This window comes from Aythya fuligula, chromosome 1 (genome assembly GCF_009819795.1).
Source record: "Aythya fuligula isolate bAytFul2 chromosome 1, bAytFul2.pri, whole genome shotgun sequence".
NCBI classification, from domain to species: Eukaryota; Metazoa; Chordata; class Aves; order Anseriformes; family Anatidae; genus Aythya; species Aythya fuligula.
Genome location: NC_045559.1, coordinates 126,379,371 through 126,396,702, shown reverse-complemented (window position 1 = coordinate 126,396,702; position 17,332 = coordinate 126,379,371). Strand labels below are relative to the sequence as shown.

The following is a 17,332-nucleotide window of genomic DNA, read 5'->3' as shown; positions in this document are numbered from 1 at the left end:
AAAGGAGGAGCGTTACTTTCTTTGTTTATCAAAGGGAAGAAATAAATGGAATAAAGAGTCAGAAGTTACAGCCTAGTGGCTCTCATTCATATGTCTTCCATATCCACAAGCTTGACCTAGACCCAGCTCACACTTGTCTGCAGTAGCGTGGCTTATCTAAATTTAAAAGAAGCACTAGGCTTGAAGAAACGGCTCTCTGCCCAAAGGACCTGCAGCCTGATTTCATTAGAAGTCAGCTATAAATCTTTACGAGATTTCCCTTATTTTTGAGGCAGCCTGGTCTTTACGTGACTGAGAAGCTGAAGGCGTGATTGATTTGGGGCAGCACCTATTACACCCGTATCAGACGCTGCCGGTTCATCGTCTCTGCAAATCAGGCAGCTCAGGACCTGACAGCCAGGTTTCCAAATGCTTGCTGCAGTTCAGCCTTCAGGGACTCCCACCCAAAAAAGAGCAGGATGTGTCCCTGCTGCCTGGCCTGCTGCATGTCTGTTGGCATGGTTGGAGCGACGTGTTATTCCGCTTCAGTGGATGGGCCACGTATTCATTGCCTGTCCGATCACAAATTCGCCTTTTTGCTGAACTGAGGGAAATGTAGCAATTTCTTGGAGTTATATCTAGGAATGGGATGGATCACTGCCTTGTAGGTACTGAATTATTGTCTGCTCTTTAGTGAACACGACAGACTCCCTTAAAGGTGAATTATACAGTATCCAGGATGCTAACACAGCGTTATGTCCCAAATTCTCATCCAGCTACCTTCTCTCTCTGATACCTTTTCTGATACCTTGAGATAAAGCCCAACTTTCCATTTCTCCTGGAAACACTTTGGGGAATTTTGTGATGGCAAATGATTGTTCACTAGCCATCGCTGCATTGCATTGTAAATATGTTTGTAGAAATAACTCTAAATTTTAAACACTTATTTTTCAATCTTCTTACCCATGGAAGGCCTTTGTGGTCTTTGCCTGGTGTTCTAAAACATGTTTGGCACAGAGCAGGAGCTACCTTGAACTGATGTACCTTGGGGGAAAAGAAGAGGGACTTCTTCCTCTGGAGATGCTTGGTTAGGAGCAAAGAGGAGCTTTTGTCCGGGGGAGACACTGGCTCTTTCCACAGTGGGTTGTTCCGATTTTTCATGGTCCTGTAGTCTGACCAGAAGAGCAGAAGGAGAATTCACTGAGCCCGGGTGGATGCTGTGCTGGAGGCTTCAATAGATGAGGCTGTGGATCTGGAGATGTGGGCTGGCTGCCAGGGCAGCTCTGTAGCCACCTGAGAAGCTATCAGGAAACAAGGCAGTAGGTTGAACATTGTCTATGTCCACTTCAGGATACAGGCATTTGGGACCGAAGATGATGCTTCCCCAGGCTTGGAGCGTATGGCTTCATTTCCTGCTGCTAGCATAAAACTTCTCTTCCTGTCTCTGTTAGTCCTTCACTCAATGATGATCAAAGTCAAAGAATTTAGGGGTAGGAGGAGGGAAGAGCGGGGACGACTGGGAGAGAAGCCCAAGTGGTAGCAAGTAGGGTGCCATGGCCTTCACTTGCCTGGGTCATCAGGGCACTGGTGGTTCTGTTTGGGGCTCACGTTCCCCGGTTGCTCAGGACGCGCTGCCCTGCCCCTGAGCACAGGTGGTCTTGCTGGAGCAAGGCTGAGATTGTGAGCTCTGGTTTGGTCTTGGTCTTCAGATCACTGCTCAAGTCATGACGGGCTGGTTTGAGATGGTCTAGTGAAGGCTTCTCTTTCTCTGCAGAGGGCGTGTGAGGAGGTGGTGCTCAGGGCAGTAGCAGTGGTCTGGAGAGAAAAGTGGAGCCATTGACGGTATCAGTGCTGTATTTGGTGCTGTCAGAATCATTGCTTGGCTCAAAATTAATACAACCACACTTTTTTGGATTTCAGTTTCCCTTCAGAGGGAAGAAAAGCAGACTCCATAAACACCCAAACCTAAAGTTCATCTTTCCTGAAATAAATATTGACTTAGAAGGTGGCAGACGTCACCAAATTTACTTTACTTATTGAAATCAGGGGTGAAGTCATTAGTGATGAGCTGTAGGTGCTTTACATTCTGTGTTGTCAAGCCTTTTTCTTTTTCCTCTCCTTCCCCCCCTCCTCTTAGCAGTGAGAAGAGGAGCACAGGAGCCCTCCTCGTGGCTGAAGGACCAACATGAGCGATGCATGCAACACTAAAAGCGAGAGACACATGCTTCCTACCAGCAGTCATTAAAACCAGGCAATGGAGCACATCGTTACAGACATGGGGTGCAACGCTTCCATAGAAGACAGAGAAGAAAGCAAGTCAGAAAAAGGTGAGTGCTCCCATTATCTCCACGTCAGAGGTGTTCTCTCCACAGGACCACAGGAAGTACCACAGGAAGAGGATTGCAAGATAGTATTTCCCCATAGCCCTGTTGTCAAATGCTTGTTCAGAGAAAATAATTTCCCCCAAATTTTCTTTATTTAAAGGAGTGCATAGTTTTCGGATGCTGGCTGAGGTCAGGAGGCGACTGCAGAGCACATGTAGCATCTACACATTGGGTTGGAAAAGATTGATACAGAACAGAAGTTAAATTTCAGGCACGTGCTCACTCACTCTGGCACTGACAAAGCATATAGGGTATGGGATTGAGGGGGGTCTTTCGTGGCTGTGCACAACATGAGGTTCCTGGGTAAACTGCTCCCATTTCCCTGCTGCTGGGTGATAATGAAATGAATGCAATGAAACAGAGCTACTACAGTGAATCCCCAAACTGACCTTCTGCCAGGTAAGTCTGGCCTGAAATTCTCCCTTGTTCTCCATTGTTTCATAATGTCTTGTCCTCTCCCGTTGCTGGTGGTAGTCTTTTTGCTCTTCAGCACTAGCCAAATTATGCAAAACCATCATTATACCTGCAGTCTGAGGCTGTACATCCCTCTAATGCATTAATAACATACATTTGATGGATACTTGGTGGTGTAGAGATCTTCCACAACTGGTGATTTATTTTGCAGAAGCAGTTTAGCCTAGTGTGAAAATCATGTTCCAATTTAGTCTTGAGAATAACAGTGCTGTAATAAGTACAATTTTAAAAAATGAGAGCAAATATTGTTAGATTTGCAACATTAACCATATTTGTCAATATTCATTGCAAGTGCCCAGGGCCCAACCATTAAGCAACCCAGAGGGGATTTAATGGGGAGTTTCATGGTTCTGATGCTGGAAATCAATTTCTGTGCTGGTGGCTCTGCTCTGCCCCCTTAGGGACTCGTCTAAACTGAAAAGATGACAGCCTTGCTGTCAGGTCTGGGGTGAGGGGAATTCCAGAAAGGACAGAACACAAGAGAGATCCCAGAGCTTATGCAGGGTGGGGAGTGTGCTCCTAATCGTATAAGGATTGCACTTCATTCAAGCAGGGGATTTTTCTAGGAGGGATACGATATCTGTAGGATGGGAGTCCTTGCTGATTTCGGCCTTGTCTGGACTAGAAAACTTGAGCAATTTAACTGTGCCACATAGTTGTTAGTGGTAAAATAAGCAAACAACATGCTACTATGGCACCTGTACAGATTTTTATTAAAAAAAAATAAAAATCTATAGTGCTATACATATTAATAGAATCACATCTCCACAGAGGTTATTCTTTACTTGTGTAACTGTCAATTTAAGAAAAAAATATTCCCATTCAGAGGGTGCCACTCATCCTACTCTTATAATCCCTGGTATGTGCAATCAGCTGAAATGATTGACAAGTATAAACTGTTGTTCCTCTAGTGCAGAGCTTTTCTTTGCTGTTTTGCAGGAAAAAAAAATAAGCACTAGTCTGGGCTGTTGGCTATTATTCATTGCTTTGGTTTGGTTTTAGTATCAACTGTTTATTTTAGCAACTGTAGTAAAATACCAGCATATTAGTGTTAGGATGTAAGTGTTGTTTTTAGTTTCCTCTTCTTTCTCTTTCATGAAGCAGCAGTGCTGTGCAGCGATGGTTGTATCAAACCCTGGAGTTCTGGAGAACATCTTGGTTTTGTTCCCCTGTTTCTCCTGATCATGTCTGCTCAGAAATGAGCAGTGGTTCCTGCCAGAGTCAGGAGCTCAGATCAATGTATTCCTTTGGTCCTTATTCCTTTGATAGCATTGTCCTGCAGCTGCTTTGACTTGTTACCCCAAGATCAAAAACATAAAGACTTTTTCTGTGTGTGTCTTATGCTGAGCTGTTAAGGGTGAGTAGCCCTGAAGCTCCTTGAAAAGACATATTAGCTGCAGAGCTGGAGGCAAAGGCCGTTTGTAAACAATACTGTGTACATCAATATATATGTACAATACCGTTTGTAAACATTTTATCCCAAGATCTGTATTCTTGTGGCTTGCTGATATAGCTGGGCAGGCAAAAACTTTCTGTTAAGTGAGGTTCTTACAAGCTTTGTCATTACACGAAGCTCATGTTACAGCTTGCAAAGTCTGAAGCTTTTTACTGCAGCTTGGTAAAGGAATACATTTCATTAGTAGGCAAAATTGATCTTTCTTTCCTTACCTTCTCAAAACCCACATACTGCCCATCAGCTGGACATGGCAGACTTCTTATATGCTTACTATCTTCAGGACAAAGAAATGGGGAAGGTTTCTAATAATACAGGCTTGAGCAAGTCAGCTAGTTTGGGATCTGTCCCTCAAGACAGAGAGAATTGATGCATCATGTATTCATTATCAGAAAACATTTTTCAGTCTTATTTTTACAGACCTCCATCGTAATGTTGACTGTGCACAATGGACTGAATTTGTCATCTGTCTGCAAAGTTCTGCAAAGGTAATGTGTGTTTTCATTGCACTGATCCATTGCCTTCTCTTTTGACAGCAATTAAAGCTGCTGTTCTCATCCAGAAATGGTACCGCTCTAAAAGGGCCCAGCTAGAGATCAGTCGCTGCTATTCTCTGAATATTTTTCAGTCAATCGAATATGCTGATGAGCAAGATCAAGCACAGGTTTGTAATCCTCAATTCTTCCTGTACAAGCAGCTGTGTTATTCCCAGAGCACAAACAAAATGGACACGAGACTGTTTCTCCCTACAAAGCTGTGTCCTGAATAATAAAACCAGTTCCCTGTCTCACACGTGAACTAGTTAAGTCGTGTGTGTGTGTGTGTGTGTGTGTGTATATAAAACTACGTAAGCTGTAGGACACCCATCTGCCCATACAACCACATCTAGGTTAGAAGTTCCTGTAGGATGGCTGTGTTTGCCAGGGACTGCATGTCATTGCGCTATGGGTGATCTGAAATGAGTCAGCAAGGCAAGACATGTGAAAGAGGGAAACAGAGATATCAATCTCTCAGTACATCAGCCCAGGCTTCCTTCAGGGACAGTACTGGGTATTAGGAACTTCTAAGGCTTTGTGTTCCATCTAGCATCAGTCTAAAGTGAATTGGGTGAATAGTGGCTGTTTCTTTCTATCGACTGTAAAGGAAGTCTAAGCAAATATTCTGGATGATGGGCAAGATGAATTACACCCCAAAAAATAAACAACATTGATGTAGGCCTGGAATTTTGTATGTCTTCAAATAATGTCAACCTGCTGCTTTAGAGGTGATGCTATGGGAACATACAGTAGAGTCACAGATCCCTCTACATGTAAGACTGCTAATATATGACTAAGGAAAGAGAATGTTAATGCTTGTTGGACCCCCTGAACTGATCAGTATGTGTTTGTTCTTTTCTCTTCCTTATTCAGCTAGCCAGCTTTTTCACATTCATGCTGGAGCGCTATGCTAGTCCTGATGCAGGTAAGGATAAAAGTCAAAGTCAGATGGGGATCCTGTTTGAAAACCTTATGTGAGAGAAGTTAATTTTCTGTGTAATGTTTACAGCCTGTGGCACATGCTGGGATGAGATTTGCTTTCCTTTCCCAAATATTGCTGAATTTGGTAGAATTTTAAGTATTGACTCCAGTCAATATCTGTGCAGTGAGTCAAGATGTCAGACAGGAATGGATCCCCGTTGTCCTCTATAAGAACGCTCAGAGGTGCTCAGAGAGCTTTCTTACATGTCACTGCCACTGAGCTGTTCTCATGCTAGTCTTACTGCCCAATTTACAGTTTTCTGTGCATGTTTTTCTTAGACTATGAGACATGATTATGTAGAAAAAGTGTGACTAGTTGGTTTAGGGCATGTGTAATCAAACAAAGAGGTGGTTTCGTTCTTCCTTTTTCTTTATTTTTTTTTCCTAAAGTAGTTTTAGACCACTTTTAAACTTAATTTAGTCTAGATTTTGCTACAAAATGTACCAGTATGTCAATGATAAAAAATGAAATACATTTAAACTGCTGGGGATAAATGTTTATCTGAGCTTTAACTGAGATGGTTACTAATCTTTAATTTTGGAAGTGTTTGGGGATGCTTGGGCAAAACTTACTTTTAAGTCAAACTCGACAGAAGGACAGATTGAAAGTGACTTCTCAAAGCCAGAAAATGAACACCGACTTCCTGAACAAATTGAGAAAAGATCTAATCTCAGCCCTGTTAAAAAGGAGGCTGCCCCCTTCCTATTCAATTACAAGAGAATATACTTTCTCCTTCATCTGGTCCAGCCACAGAATACACCAATTAAAATTTGCACAAGGCACTTTGATAGCAGGCTAAAACCATCACCAAAACTGTAAGTGGTTCAGTGTTCTAACGACAACCATTAGAAATTGTAGCCTTTCTCTCTTAAATACCTTAGAGTGCCTCTCTGTGCTCTGCAGAGAAAGAAATTACATTTGAGCCTTGCTGCAAAGCCAAGACAGATGATACAGTTGTCCTTCCTTTGATTTTTTTTCTTCCATTATCGTCTTATTCTGCAAAAAGTCATTTAACTTCCTGGGAAGGAAGTGGCAAATTTAAAGAAAATAAAACACTGCTCACTTCACCTGCTTCTGTGTGCTGATGGTGACCTCAGTTCAGCTTTTTCACCTGAGCAAGGAAGAAAATTCTGGTGTTAGGTCTGGGATTTGGTACAATAGTGTTAATCTCTACTTTCATTATCATATTAAAAGGGAATTTTACAACTGCTTGTTGTAAAAGGTGATTTATCCACCTTTTTAACCATGCCTATTTTGACAGAAGGGATTAACACAACTGAGGTGCCTCCAGCAACACCAAAAATGACACAGAAAGATTGTGTAAGATACGTGTTTAATACAGAAGCAGACCAGAGTCTTCTGCACAAAGGATTTTTCAGACTGAGAAACTGCATATTGAACTTGTGTTGCCTGGTTTGTGGTTAAATTTGTCCAACAGCTGGCCGTGTGCATTCCTCACTGCAAGCTCTTGCTTGCCTGTGTCGCCGAGTGACCTTTGCAGTACTTGTGCCTACGCCAGTGATTTAAGCAAACTCTGTGCCAAACAGAGAGGTTCTTTAATGAACTGCTTCCATTTCTGCTGGATCATGGTCTTAAGATGGGAGCCGCTGTGAGCGTAAACATAACAAGCAGAAAGCTTTCAAATTAGCTTTGCCATTCCCAAGTATTTTCTAAAACCCACAGTTCTCTGATTTTTTAATTTATTTTTTTTTCATTGGTGTCAGGCCACTTAAATGAGGGCGATAGCACATTGTTCAAAAGCCTTCTCCAAGAACATAGCAAATAATATTCTTACCAGAGCACAGGCTGCCTGCTCTTCTCTGTATGTCACGATGAGAAAGCTGCCTGAAGATTTTGTGATCCCCGTTTTTCATTACATTATAAACCCCTCAGGACTCCTCTATTCATCTTGGAATCTGCTTGTTCAGAATGTGTTTTTTCAGAGAAAGAAAGCAGTCACCGTGTCATTAACAAGGTAGTGCTTTTGATGTGATTGTTTGTGTTGTACCCTGAAGCTCTTTTCATCCTCTCGTCCTGCTTAAGATGTCGGTGCAGTTGGAGTTGCAATTGGGATATTCCGTAGCTGTGTGTTGTTCTTGTTCTGCTGGTGATTAAAGGCTATTTCCCAAGGGTTGGCAGGAAGTAAGAATTAAAATGTTTTCCATCCTACACTTCTCTCCCTCCATTAAAACCAAAAAAAAATCTGTGTACCTACTCAGCCTTTCAGTCGAGAGATCTCCAGTCAGATGAAGAAAACTGCTTTTCCAGCGAAAGGTGACCCATTTACTCACTCTTTTGTGTGCACACCAGGGGTGAGAAGGTTGCAGACGTGTTCTGGGCAAAGTGCTGGGACTGGGAGTCTGAGGCAGCCCTGTCTGTGCCTCTCAGGTCCCTGGGCCACCTCCCAGAGTCATTCTTCAAAAAGGAACTGAGCAAGTCTTGCTCTCTGCAGCTTCGCACCCCACCACAGCTCCCGTACAGCACTGACAGCCTTCTGAAGCTTTTTGCACAGAGTGATTCTTGCAGTGGGGAATAAGCCACAGCCTGCAGCTTACCACACCATGAGCAGGATGAAGGAACAGATGCTTGGGGCACAAAGGAAATCTTCATCCTCTTCTTGGGCTCCTGGTCCATCTGCCATTAACCTGGCATCTGGTGCATCAGTGCCTGGAGCTTTTGTGTTTGTTTAATGTGGGGTATGGCCACTGGCAGCCCTGTGGGGTCTGCGAGTAGGGGCCAGCACACGCTAATCCCCAGGCTGCATTAGGACATCCATTAGTGGAAGAGGTGCTGACTGCTCCCGGGTGAGACACCCTGTGCGGGAAGGAGCCTGAAAATCAAGCTGAAAGGCTGCCCGAGGAGACGTAAGAGCACTCTACAGCTAATGACCACGGCTGCCTTTTGATTCTTCATCCAGAGGCAGAAATCAGGGTGTGCTTTGCAGAGTTGTGCCCTGCAGGGAAGGAGATTGGGTTTCCCAGCCTGGACACCTGCCAGAAGGGAGCCGAGGCGGTGCAGGATGGGAGGGATGGAGAGGGAGCAGGCGTGGGCAGGTGTCTGTGCAGCTGAGAAGACCGCTGACACTGGAGGAGTCACAAGAGGAGAGCACCTGGGCAGGACCTGGTGGGAGCTCTGAGCCCTGCACACCTCCTCCTTCCCTGCAGCCTGCGTCCCTCTGCACAGCTGCGCACAGAGGGTGCCGATCGGCTCGCAGCAGAGCAGCTGAGGAGAAACAGTTTTGTTTTTAAATCCGGAGCTGGTAAAAAGGATGCTTTTTATCTGCTTGTTTCTTTAACGTGAATTTTATGCCGGTGAAAGACAAGCTGGCCTTTATGAAGCTCGGAATTTATGAGGCCACATGCAGGTTTTGGCTGCTGTGCGTTTTGAGTCACCACCACAGGTATTCCTTCAGCAACAAATAACGTATCTGCATTTCCAGTTGCAGGGTTACAGAAGGCTTACCGTCAGCCCAGCAAAAAGAGTTTCCACCTCACACAAGCAGCTCTGCAACAGCAGCCTGCAGAACACCATCCTCTAGGGCTCTAGGTGTCTCCCTTAGAATAAGAGATGATAAAGACAGTCTGCAGGGAGCAAACAGTGAAATCAGCTGTTCTCTCAGTTATGTATAAAGGGTTTGCAAGAAAATGTTGGCTTGAAGCAATTAGCAACACTCCTGCTTTCTCCATCTTCAGGAAAATGAGAAGCTGGCTTTGCTTGCTTTAGGTCTTCCAGTGGTTTTATGGCAGCCACCCAAGAGCTGGCATTGTCTCCTCATATCAGAAGGGAGTGCCATGCACTCTGCTGTGAAGGAACACTGCTTGGCTGCTGGCTTTTTTAACATAGAAAATAAAAGCAGCACAAGCATCTCCTTAAAGCTGGTACTAACTGTGTAATCTTGAACTGTAGGCAGGTGACAGTCCCTGGATGATCGACTTCTGAATCTCCTTGCTGTGTGGGGGAAGGAGAAAGCCTGTGACAGGCTGTGTTTTGGTTTTGTTTGTTTGTTTTTGTTTCTGGGTTTGTTTAGCATTGTGGGTCAGTTTGGGGAAACCCAGAGCTGCTCCCCTGTATGAGGTAGGAGCTGGCTGCTCCCATACTGCAGCAGGGAGAGCATCAGAAACATCCACCGCTTCTGGTCGCTCTGTTACAGCCCCCTGTGAGACTGCTGGAGTTTCCACATTCCTGTTTTTCTTCCCTCTCGTTGCAGTTGCTGACACCTCCATCAGCCCCTCCGTTTCTCATGAGGTCGACTCATATCTAACTGAATATGAAAATATTGAGGTTCCAGACTCCTACTGCGGACCACGGCTCTCGTTCCCCCTTACTCTTGCAGATGCCAATGCTCTTCTTCATGCCTTCAAGAACGGACAGGTACATTGCAACTAGGATTGGTTCATTTGTTTTACTTATTTTACCTCTCTGTCAGATTGAAACCCCACAGTTAGTTGACTATAAGGCTAAACTGGTGCTCAAAGAGATATTTCTGCCTTCCTTTCCATCCCACTGCTCTTTTCTGCTAACACTCAGTGGTCAGACAGGCAAGTGGTGAGCTGTCCTAGGAATCCAGTCAGGTTGGGAGCTAACCCAATAAAACCCAAAGCACCACTTCTCAGTTCCCAGGTTTGATTCACTTTCCCCCCATTCCTTAAAGATGAACTGAGTTGCAGGGATTAATCACCTCATTCCAGTGTGCAAGACCCCACTGCAGTGAGGAGAGTGAATATTAAGTGTGGCCAACGTGCTAGCACAGATCTTGTGAGCTCTGGCTGCCACTGCTTTACTTGGAAGGGCTTGGTTTGAACTCATGATCTTAACAATATACTGTATATAAGGGATAACTTTGGGGTTATATAAGGGGTCTTACTTTGCTTTTAATTTACCGAATGATGTTTTGCTCCCCCCCAATTTTCTGTGGAGACTTACCTTAAAAATAGCACAATATAAAGCGTATGATAAATGAGCCTACCCAGACTTCACCTCGTTGTGGCTGGCATTTTGGTAAGGAAATTATTATAGGCAATTGTCCTTTTTTGTTTGTCTTAAAAACATTAATCTCGAAGAGTCAATCTGTAGCTCATCCATCTGTGTTTGAATTAAATGCCTTAAAAATCACTTACTGACCAAATTATCGTAAGAAGCATTAGCAGGGAAGACCAGGAGAGCACTTTTACAGGAGCTGCATCCCTTCTGAAAGGAGCAATCTCTGAAGGCTGAGTGTTCCGTTCTCGTAACATCTTCACAATGAGCATTAGCAAGGCAACCCTTGCTGGAGTTCCCTCTCCTTGGTATTTGTGCAATTTGCTGAAATACCATTTATGGCCTCTGTTTTTGTTTTGTTTTCTTTTTAGAAGCACATCTTTTTTTTTTTAGTTACTTTGAACAGATGACCTTAAGCAATGATTCTGAGTGCTGCATTACCCACTTGCTTACCATTTCTGTAGATGGGAAGAGTAGAAATGGTACACTAGAAATAAAATGGGAAAATATGAACAGCAAGCTCACTAAGCAAGTGCAAAGCTACCAACGCTCCTAATTTCCAGCACTAAACCATGCAGCCTGTAAACATATTTAAGGGAGATCTGTAGTACAAATAATCTGATACAGCTTCCTTGGCAATATGTGTGTAGTGCTAATAAAGCAGTCTTTACTGCTCCTCCTAAAAAGCCTTCCTTTTCTCCCCGATTTTTTTTTTTTTTCATAGCTGCTTCATGCCCACTACGTACTGAAGCTGCTATGTGAAACCAGGAGGGTTCTCAAAGAGAAGCCAAATATCAACCTTGTTTCGGTTTCCTACTCCAAGGAGATAACCATCTGTGGTAAGATGCCAAGGAAGATAACTGCTTTGGGCATTTATTATTTTTGTAATCAATGCATACATGGGAGCAAACCAACCAAACAAAACAATGTTCCTGAGTTACACTGAGTGTATTTTAAAAAAGTCCTTCTCCTCCTCTTTCCTGTTCTTGTTAAAAGTTTCTGAATGAGTCAGTATTAGTTCAATTAATACTTCAGTGCAGCTTAAATATTGCTGCACTTCCAGCTCTAAAGTGCCACTAAGTACTGTGATCACTGGCTGTGCTTCTCAGTGCTTGGTCCTTTGACTGAGAAAAAGACTTTACCACGATAGTTTACTCACTAATGATTTTAATGTGGGTGTAATAGGAGCAGCAAACAAGACCTTTCATAGACAGCGTGACTATCATGAACAAATTGAAATGTATAAATAAACCCTCATTTCTAAAGGTACCCAAGAGGATGCATCAGTCTTTATGCAACGAACAAATTAGCCTCACAGAACGATATGTCACAAGGTGAAGAATTAAGAGCTCATTGCACATCTATTTGATTATGTTTTTGTAACTTATGAGCAAAGGGATGCAGCATGCTGCCACGGCACAGGAAGCAGTAGCTGCAGAACAGAAGAGCAGTGGTGGCATCAGCTCTGACAGCCGTGTCTGTGCTGTGTGTAATGGTAAAGCAGCGCATGGAAGGGTACTGCAACACGTGTGAAACAGTAACTGATGTTTGTAAGATGTGGTTGTGCACCAACTTCAACTACCAGGAAAGGGCTTCTTTAAATAATGTTCTGGACAAACAATGATTTGTTAACCAACCAAATAAAATACCTCTCCAAACTGAGGAAGCATGGAGTCATGCTTGCTCACTACAGTACGTTGGTGTGAATCAAAACATCCCTCCTGTTGTTTGTATCTCATTTGTGCTGTGAAAGCAGTATCTGAAGGGCTCCCCTTCCTGCCGTTGACACTAACAGCTTTTGCAGCCAGATAGATACGGCAGGGAAGCAGGTTTTTAAACTTAATTGGTCCAAAAGTCTTGATGTCATTTAAATAAGCTGTCCCTCCTTCTATTCCTTCTAATTTCAAACAAATAATGCAAATTGAATACGCATGTGAAGTGTTTGTGCCCACACGTGTTTACAATCTATCATGGCCCAAAGGAGTCCTTAGAGTGACTCCAGCAGGTTCATCATCAACCAAAAGTTGCACAGAAGACATATGGACATGGTTAGAAATGACCCTTCTATCTTTTCATAGAATCACTAAGGTTGAAAAAGGCCTCCAAGATCATCTGGCCCAACCACCCCCCTACCACCAATATCACCCACTAAATCATTTTCTTAACCATTGGTGGAGAAAGCCTGTTCTCAGGCAGTTCTGTGGCTTCAGGGTGGTGAGCCACAGGTGTGGGGAGCTGGCAGTGCAGGGGGGTGAGGTCCCCCTGCCTGTTCCAAAATAAACCTCAGGAAGGGACAACTCTGCTGCTCCTGTGGCTTTTGCACCAAGGTGTACAGGCACGGACGCTCCCTCCATCAGTAGTCATCAAAACCTGGCTCTGAACCAGACAGATGCTTGATTGTGCTTCATACAGTAGGCTACTTGGTAAATTCAAACCTGTTGGTATGTGGAAGTCTATCATATCTCTGAAATACTAATCTGTTTTCCAGGTTGATATTGTGTTTGCTCATCTTACCTCCATTTCCCTGAGCAAACCTTTAGCTGTGTGACAGGTCTGATCTTCAGATCCAGCTGCAAGGACAGAAACTTTATGCAAAACAATTGTGTACTCTTTAAGTGTTTTATTGCCTGGTTTTATTAGGCAACTTCAGCGTGTACCTTAACATGAAGCTGATATAATCCCAATACAAGGCAAATTATTAGGGAAAATGCCAATTACTAAAGAAGGCATGGAGAAAAACTTCTTAGGACTAGTTTTTATAACTCCAGTTTTATAATTCCATGTATTTGGTAACAGAGGACATATATGTTTTTGTTTCCTGTAGGAGACTTGCATGGAAATCTGGATGATCTTTTTTTGATATTTTATAAGGTAAGTGGGCAGCCTGTGATATATCATTTTGACTTTTTGTTATTGAGAACATGTATTTGTCTGATGGTTTTTATCATTGTTAGAACTGTAAATGTGTGTGCACCTATCACACACATAAACCCCAGAACAACTTGAATGGTGCCTTTGTCATAGCTTTTCCTTCTCCTTCTCCTCCTGCTCACTGTGGAAGAGGAGATCCAGGAGATTTGTCTCCTAAATGTCAAGCTAGAGCATGAACTTAAAGGATTCCTTGCAGTGTCTACCACATCCAGCCCACATTTCCTATTCCATGCTGAGTGAGGTCTAAAATCCAGAACTAACAGTTCCTGATGTGACACTATACCACAGATAATTTCAGTCCTCAAGCAGATAATGCAGAAGCTTTCTTGGGCCATTTCACTGGTGCCCATAAAGGTGTTTTTCATTATTATTTGTTTACAGGAAACAAAAAAGGGTGCTATCTGTTTAAAAGCTTTTGAAACCTTGGAAGCAACCATATAGTCTGCACAAAATGGAAATACCTTGGATGTCCTTTCCATATCCTTAAACAGCTGCTCGCTTTTCAAGTTAAAAAGCATAACTCTCTTTTACTGAGGTGAAAAAAAAAAAAAAAAAGGAGCTCCAGGCTATCTTTTTCACCATTGTATATTTAACCGAAGGTGCAGGAGTTTTCCTATATTTAGTTTCCCATTTATCTTTGGCATGAATCACCACCTTTCATTTAGCAGATAGTCTCTCCGATCTGAGTTTTCCGGAGGAAAGGGTTTGTGTCTGATCCTTACACATTCTTCGGCCCTGAATGGAGACTGAAAAGAGCTAAACCAGGTGTTTCAATGATGTAATTCCCCTCTGCTTCCAACGCTGCTACCCTTTATCTGACATGGCTGGATGGAAACTTGGTGGTTTTGTCCAAGTGCGTACCTGAAGCCTGCTGAAGCATAATCAGGCCTCTGCAGGCCTCTGCTTTTCTTATTAACTGATTACATATAGCCAGTCCTTTTAGCTGTTATTTTAATTATGCAATCTTCCTTTTTGGAACAGGATATTGAAACAGAATCAGAGTATGATTCAGGTCGGTTTCACATACCAGACCTGTGGGGGAAAAAAATAGCTGTTCTGGAGGTAACTGCTGCAGCTATCTCTGAATAATTAAGAAAAACGTGTGAGTGAGGACTAAGTGCTGATTGTAGTGACTTCAGAGTCAGCCCCCCAGTCCTGGGCAGCAGTGCTCATGCTGCCAGCTGCTGTTTGGCTTTGGGGTCCCTCTCCTCACAGCAGACCCTATGCAGTGGGCAGATGTTTTGTCCTCATTTCCAAGCAGCTGAGGAAGAGGAGAGCGCGTGGTGGAGTCACGGTGCTGGGACAAGCCCCCAAACCTCAAGCACGGTAGGACAAAGCACAGCCAGCACAGTGCTGGGCACAACAGCACATGTAACGCTGAGACCCAGCGAGGGTGAGGCTCAGAGAATTCCTTTTTTATCTCAATAGCCAATTTGTAAAGTCCATTCGGTCACTGCATTAATCTCTGTCAAATTACAGCATTTCCTGGAGTTCCTTGAAACACTCGCATTTTCAAATATGTACTGCTAGGTTAGATTGTTAAATAGCTGCTAGGAGTAGGAATAGCCCGGAGCTGCAGAGAATGCAGACAACAAAAGGAAGTTAATTAATCACTAACCCAGCCGATACAGTAACGATGCCCAGCAGCAAGCTGCTAATCATCAGAGCGCCTTGTTCACCTCTTTGACATGTTGGGGCTGCAACAGCCTTTCATTTGCTGTTGCTCTTATTAGTCGGAACTGTGGAAAAGGAAATAAAAACTTTGCAGAAGCATGGAACAGAACCACAACTCCTCATGGAAGCCAGAAGTTAAAACAAACTCTCCTTTAAAACTACGAGCTGCGGGTAAGCCTTTGCAAGGGAGGCAGGGCAGAGGCTGGAGAGCACATCAGCACATCTGTCCTTCCATGGGGATGGTGGCTGTGGCGTGGCTGTGTGCACACAGACCATCTGCTGGGCAGTGGGTTTTAAAGCAAAGCTTTGATCAATCCATCTCCTGGTCTGACACAGCCTCATTCAGGAGGCTGGGTGTGTTGCAGTGCTGCCCGGCCTCCTCAGAGTGGCTTCTGCAGTGGTCATATGGTTTTGTAGATGCTCTGTTGATCGTTCTTGTGCACACCATTTGTGAAAGCAGCAGTTTCTTTTTCCTGGCAAGCCAAGAGTAAAATGATATTTCCAGTACTTGTGACTGGAAATGAAGCTACACGTGGCTGCTGCTATACTTTGTGTAAGCTGATGGCACCCGTTGAGTGTTAATAACTGACCTAACAGCACGTACCAGCAATTCACAGGTGTAGCTTCTGATGGCACCATTCACAATAAAGCATTGCTCTGTATCTTCAGGGGAAAAAATAATAATAATAATAATAAAAAAAGATAAAAACTACCTGTACATGCAGTCTTCCAGGTGCACAAGCTTCCTGGTATGTCTTTAACAGCACCCCTGGCAAAGTGCAAGTATGAGTAAAAGTCAAGTAATGCTTTCAGGATTAAAGCAATTGGAAAAAAAAGAATTTCTTCACATCTCTGTATTAAGATTCGGACTGTAGTTCTGGAAGCACAGACTGCAAAAAATGTAAATATCTGAAATCCACTTTCTTCTGTGTAAGGAAATGCAAGGACCTTCAGACTTGTGTCAGAAGATAATTTCTGGAGTTCTTGTCATCTGTTCAAAATGAGTGATTCCCTTCTATTTGCAAGTGCACAACTTCCCGGCAGCAGTTGCATTAAGAGAAAAGTATGTTTTATTACAAGAATAATGTTCCTACTGGTCCCTTTCAATTTAATTTAATAGGCAGAGGAATGGATTAGAGGCAGCATCATAAGAACCATCAGAGAGGTCGTCTCTTCTCTGATGGTTCATATAGGATGTCTGATTTGGAGATTTCTGTTCTAAGCAGTGGAAATAAATGCTGTGTTTCTGAGTTCTGTATTATGCTTATGTTTTTTTTTTTTTTTTTTTTTTTTTTTCCAGGTTTTATAGCAAGGAGTTCTCATTAGAAATGATATTTCCTTTATTACAATAGCATAACAGTCTTCAAATGTCCTTGTTTTTGTTTCTTTCTGCAGAATGGTCTACCTTCAGAAAAAAAACCTTATGTCTTTAATGGTGATTTTGTTGACAGAGGGCAAAATTCTATGGAAATACTTATAATCCTGTTTGCATTTCTTCTTATCTACCCCAATGATGTACACTTGAATAGAGGAAACCATGAAGACTATGTCATAAACTTGAGGTAGGTTTTAGGGGATGGAAAGGAGGGAGTATCTGATCATTATTGGAAATGTTGGAGCTTTTTGAATGCTGCTTTAGCCACTGTGCCAACATCTGATTTCTAAAACATAATTAATGTTTTATTGGTTATTCAGGTGGAGCTTTGCATCTTCAAGATGTGTGAGGGGGAGCCAAGTACATCCTTGTTACGCACAGACACTCAAACCGGAGTCACTTCTTGTCTCTGACATAATCACAGCCCATTGAAGTCAGTGGTTTCATTGGAGCTGCCCGAGTACCAGAGCAGGGGTTGGGTGGAAGGACTATATTTTAGTTAATTATAGGCTTTTTCCACAGCATAGCCACAGACACAAGTGTAGTATGATGGAACCAGGAAACCAG

The 17,332-nt window shown here is 43.2% G+C and overlaps 1 protein-coding gene across 11 annotated transcripts in view; it reads left to right on the top strand.

Moving 5' to 3' along the window:
• PPEF1 (protein phosphatase with EF-hand domain 1) overlaps positions 1–17,332 on the top strand; it is a 34,808-nt gene that overhangs the window by 7,720 nt on the left and 9,756 nt on the right. For 7 of the 11 annotated variants that reach the window (XM_032181182.1, XM_032181234.1, XM_032181243.1 and 4 more), the window contains 7 exons: positions 2,117–2,306; positions 4,827–4,954; positions 5,700–5,751; positions 10,016–10,179; positions 11,510–11,624; positions 13,610–13,656; positions 16,786–16,952. In XM_032181182.1, coding sequence (XP_032037073.1) covers positions 2,234–2,306; positions 4,827–4,954; positions 5,700–5,751; positions 10,016–10,179; positions 11,510–11,624; positions 13,610–13,656; positions 16,786–16,952 — 746 coding nt within the window. In that variant the 5' untranslated portion in view covers positions 2,117–2,233. The remainder of the gene's footprint in view (positions 1–2,116; positions 2,307–4,826; positions 4,955–5,699; positions 5,752–10,015; positions 10,180–11,509; positions 11,625–13,609; positions 13,657–16,785; positions 16,953–17,332) is intronic. The other 4 variants (XM_032181252.1, XM_032181190.1, XM_032181225.1 and 1 more) reach the window with 1 other exon arrangement.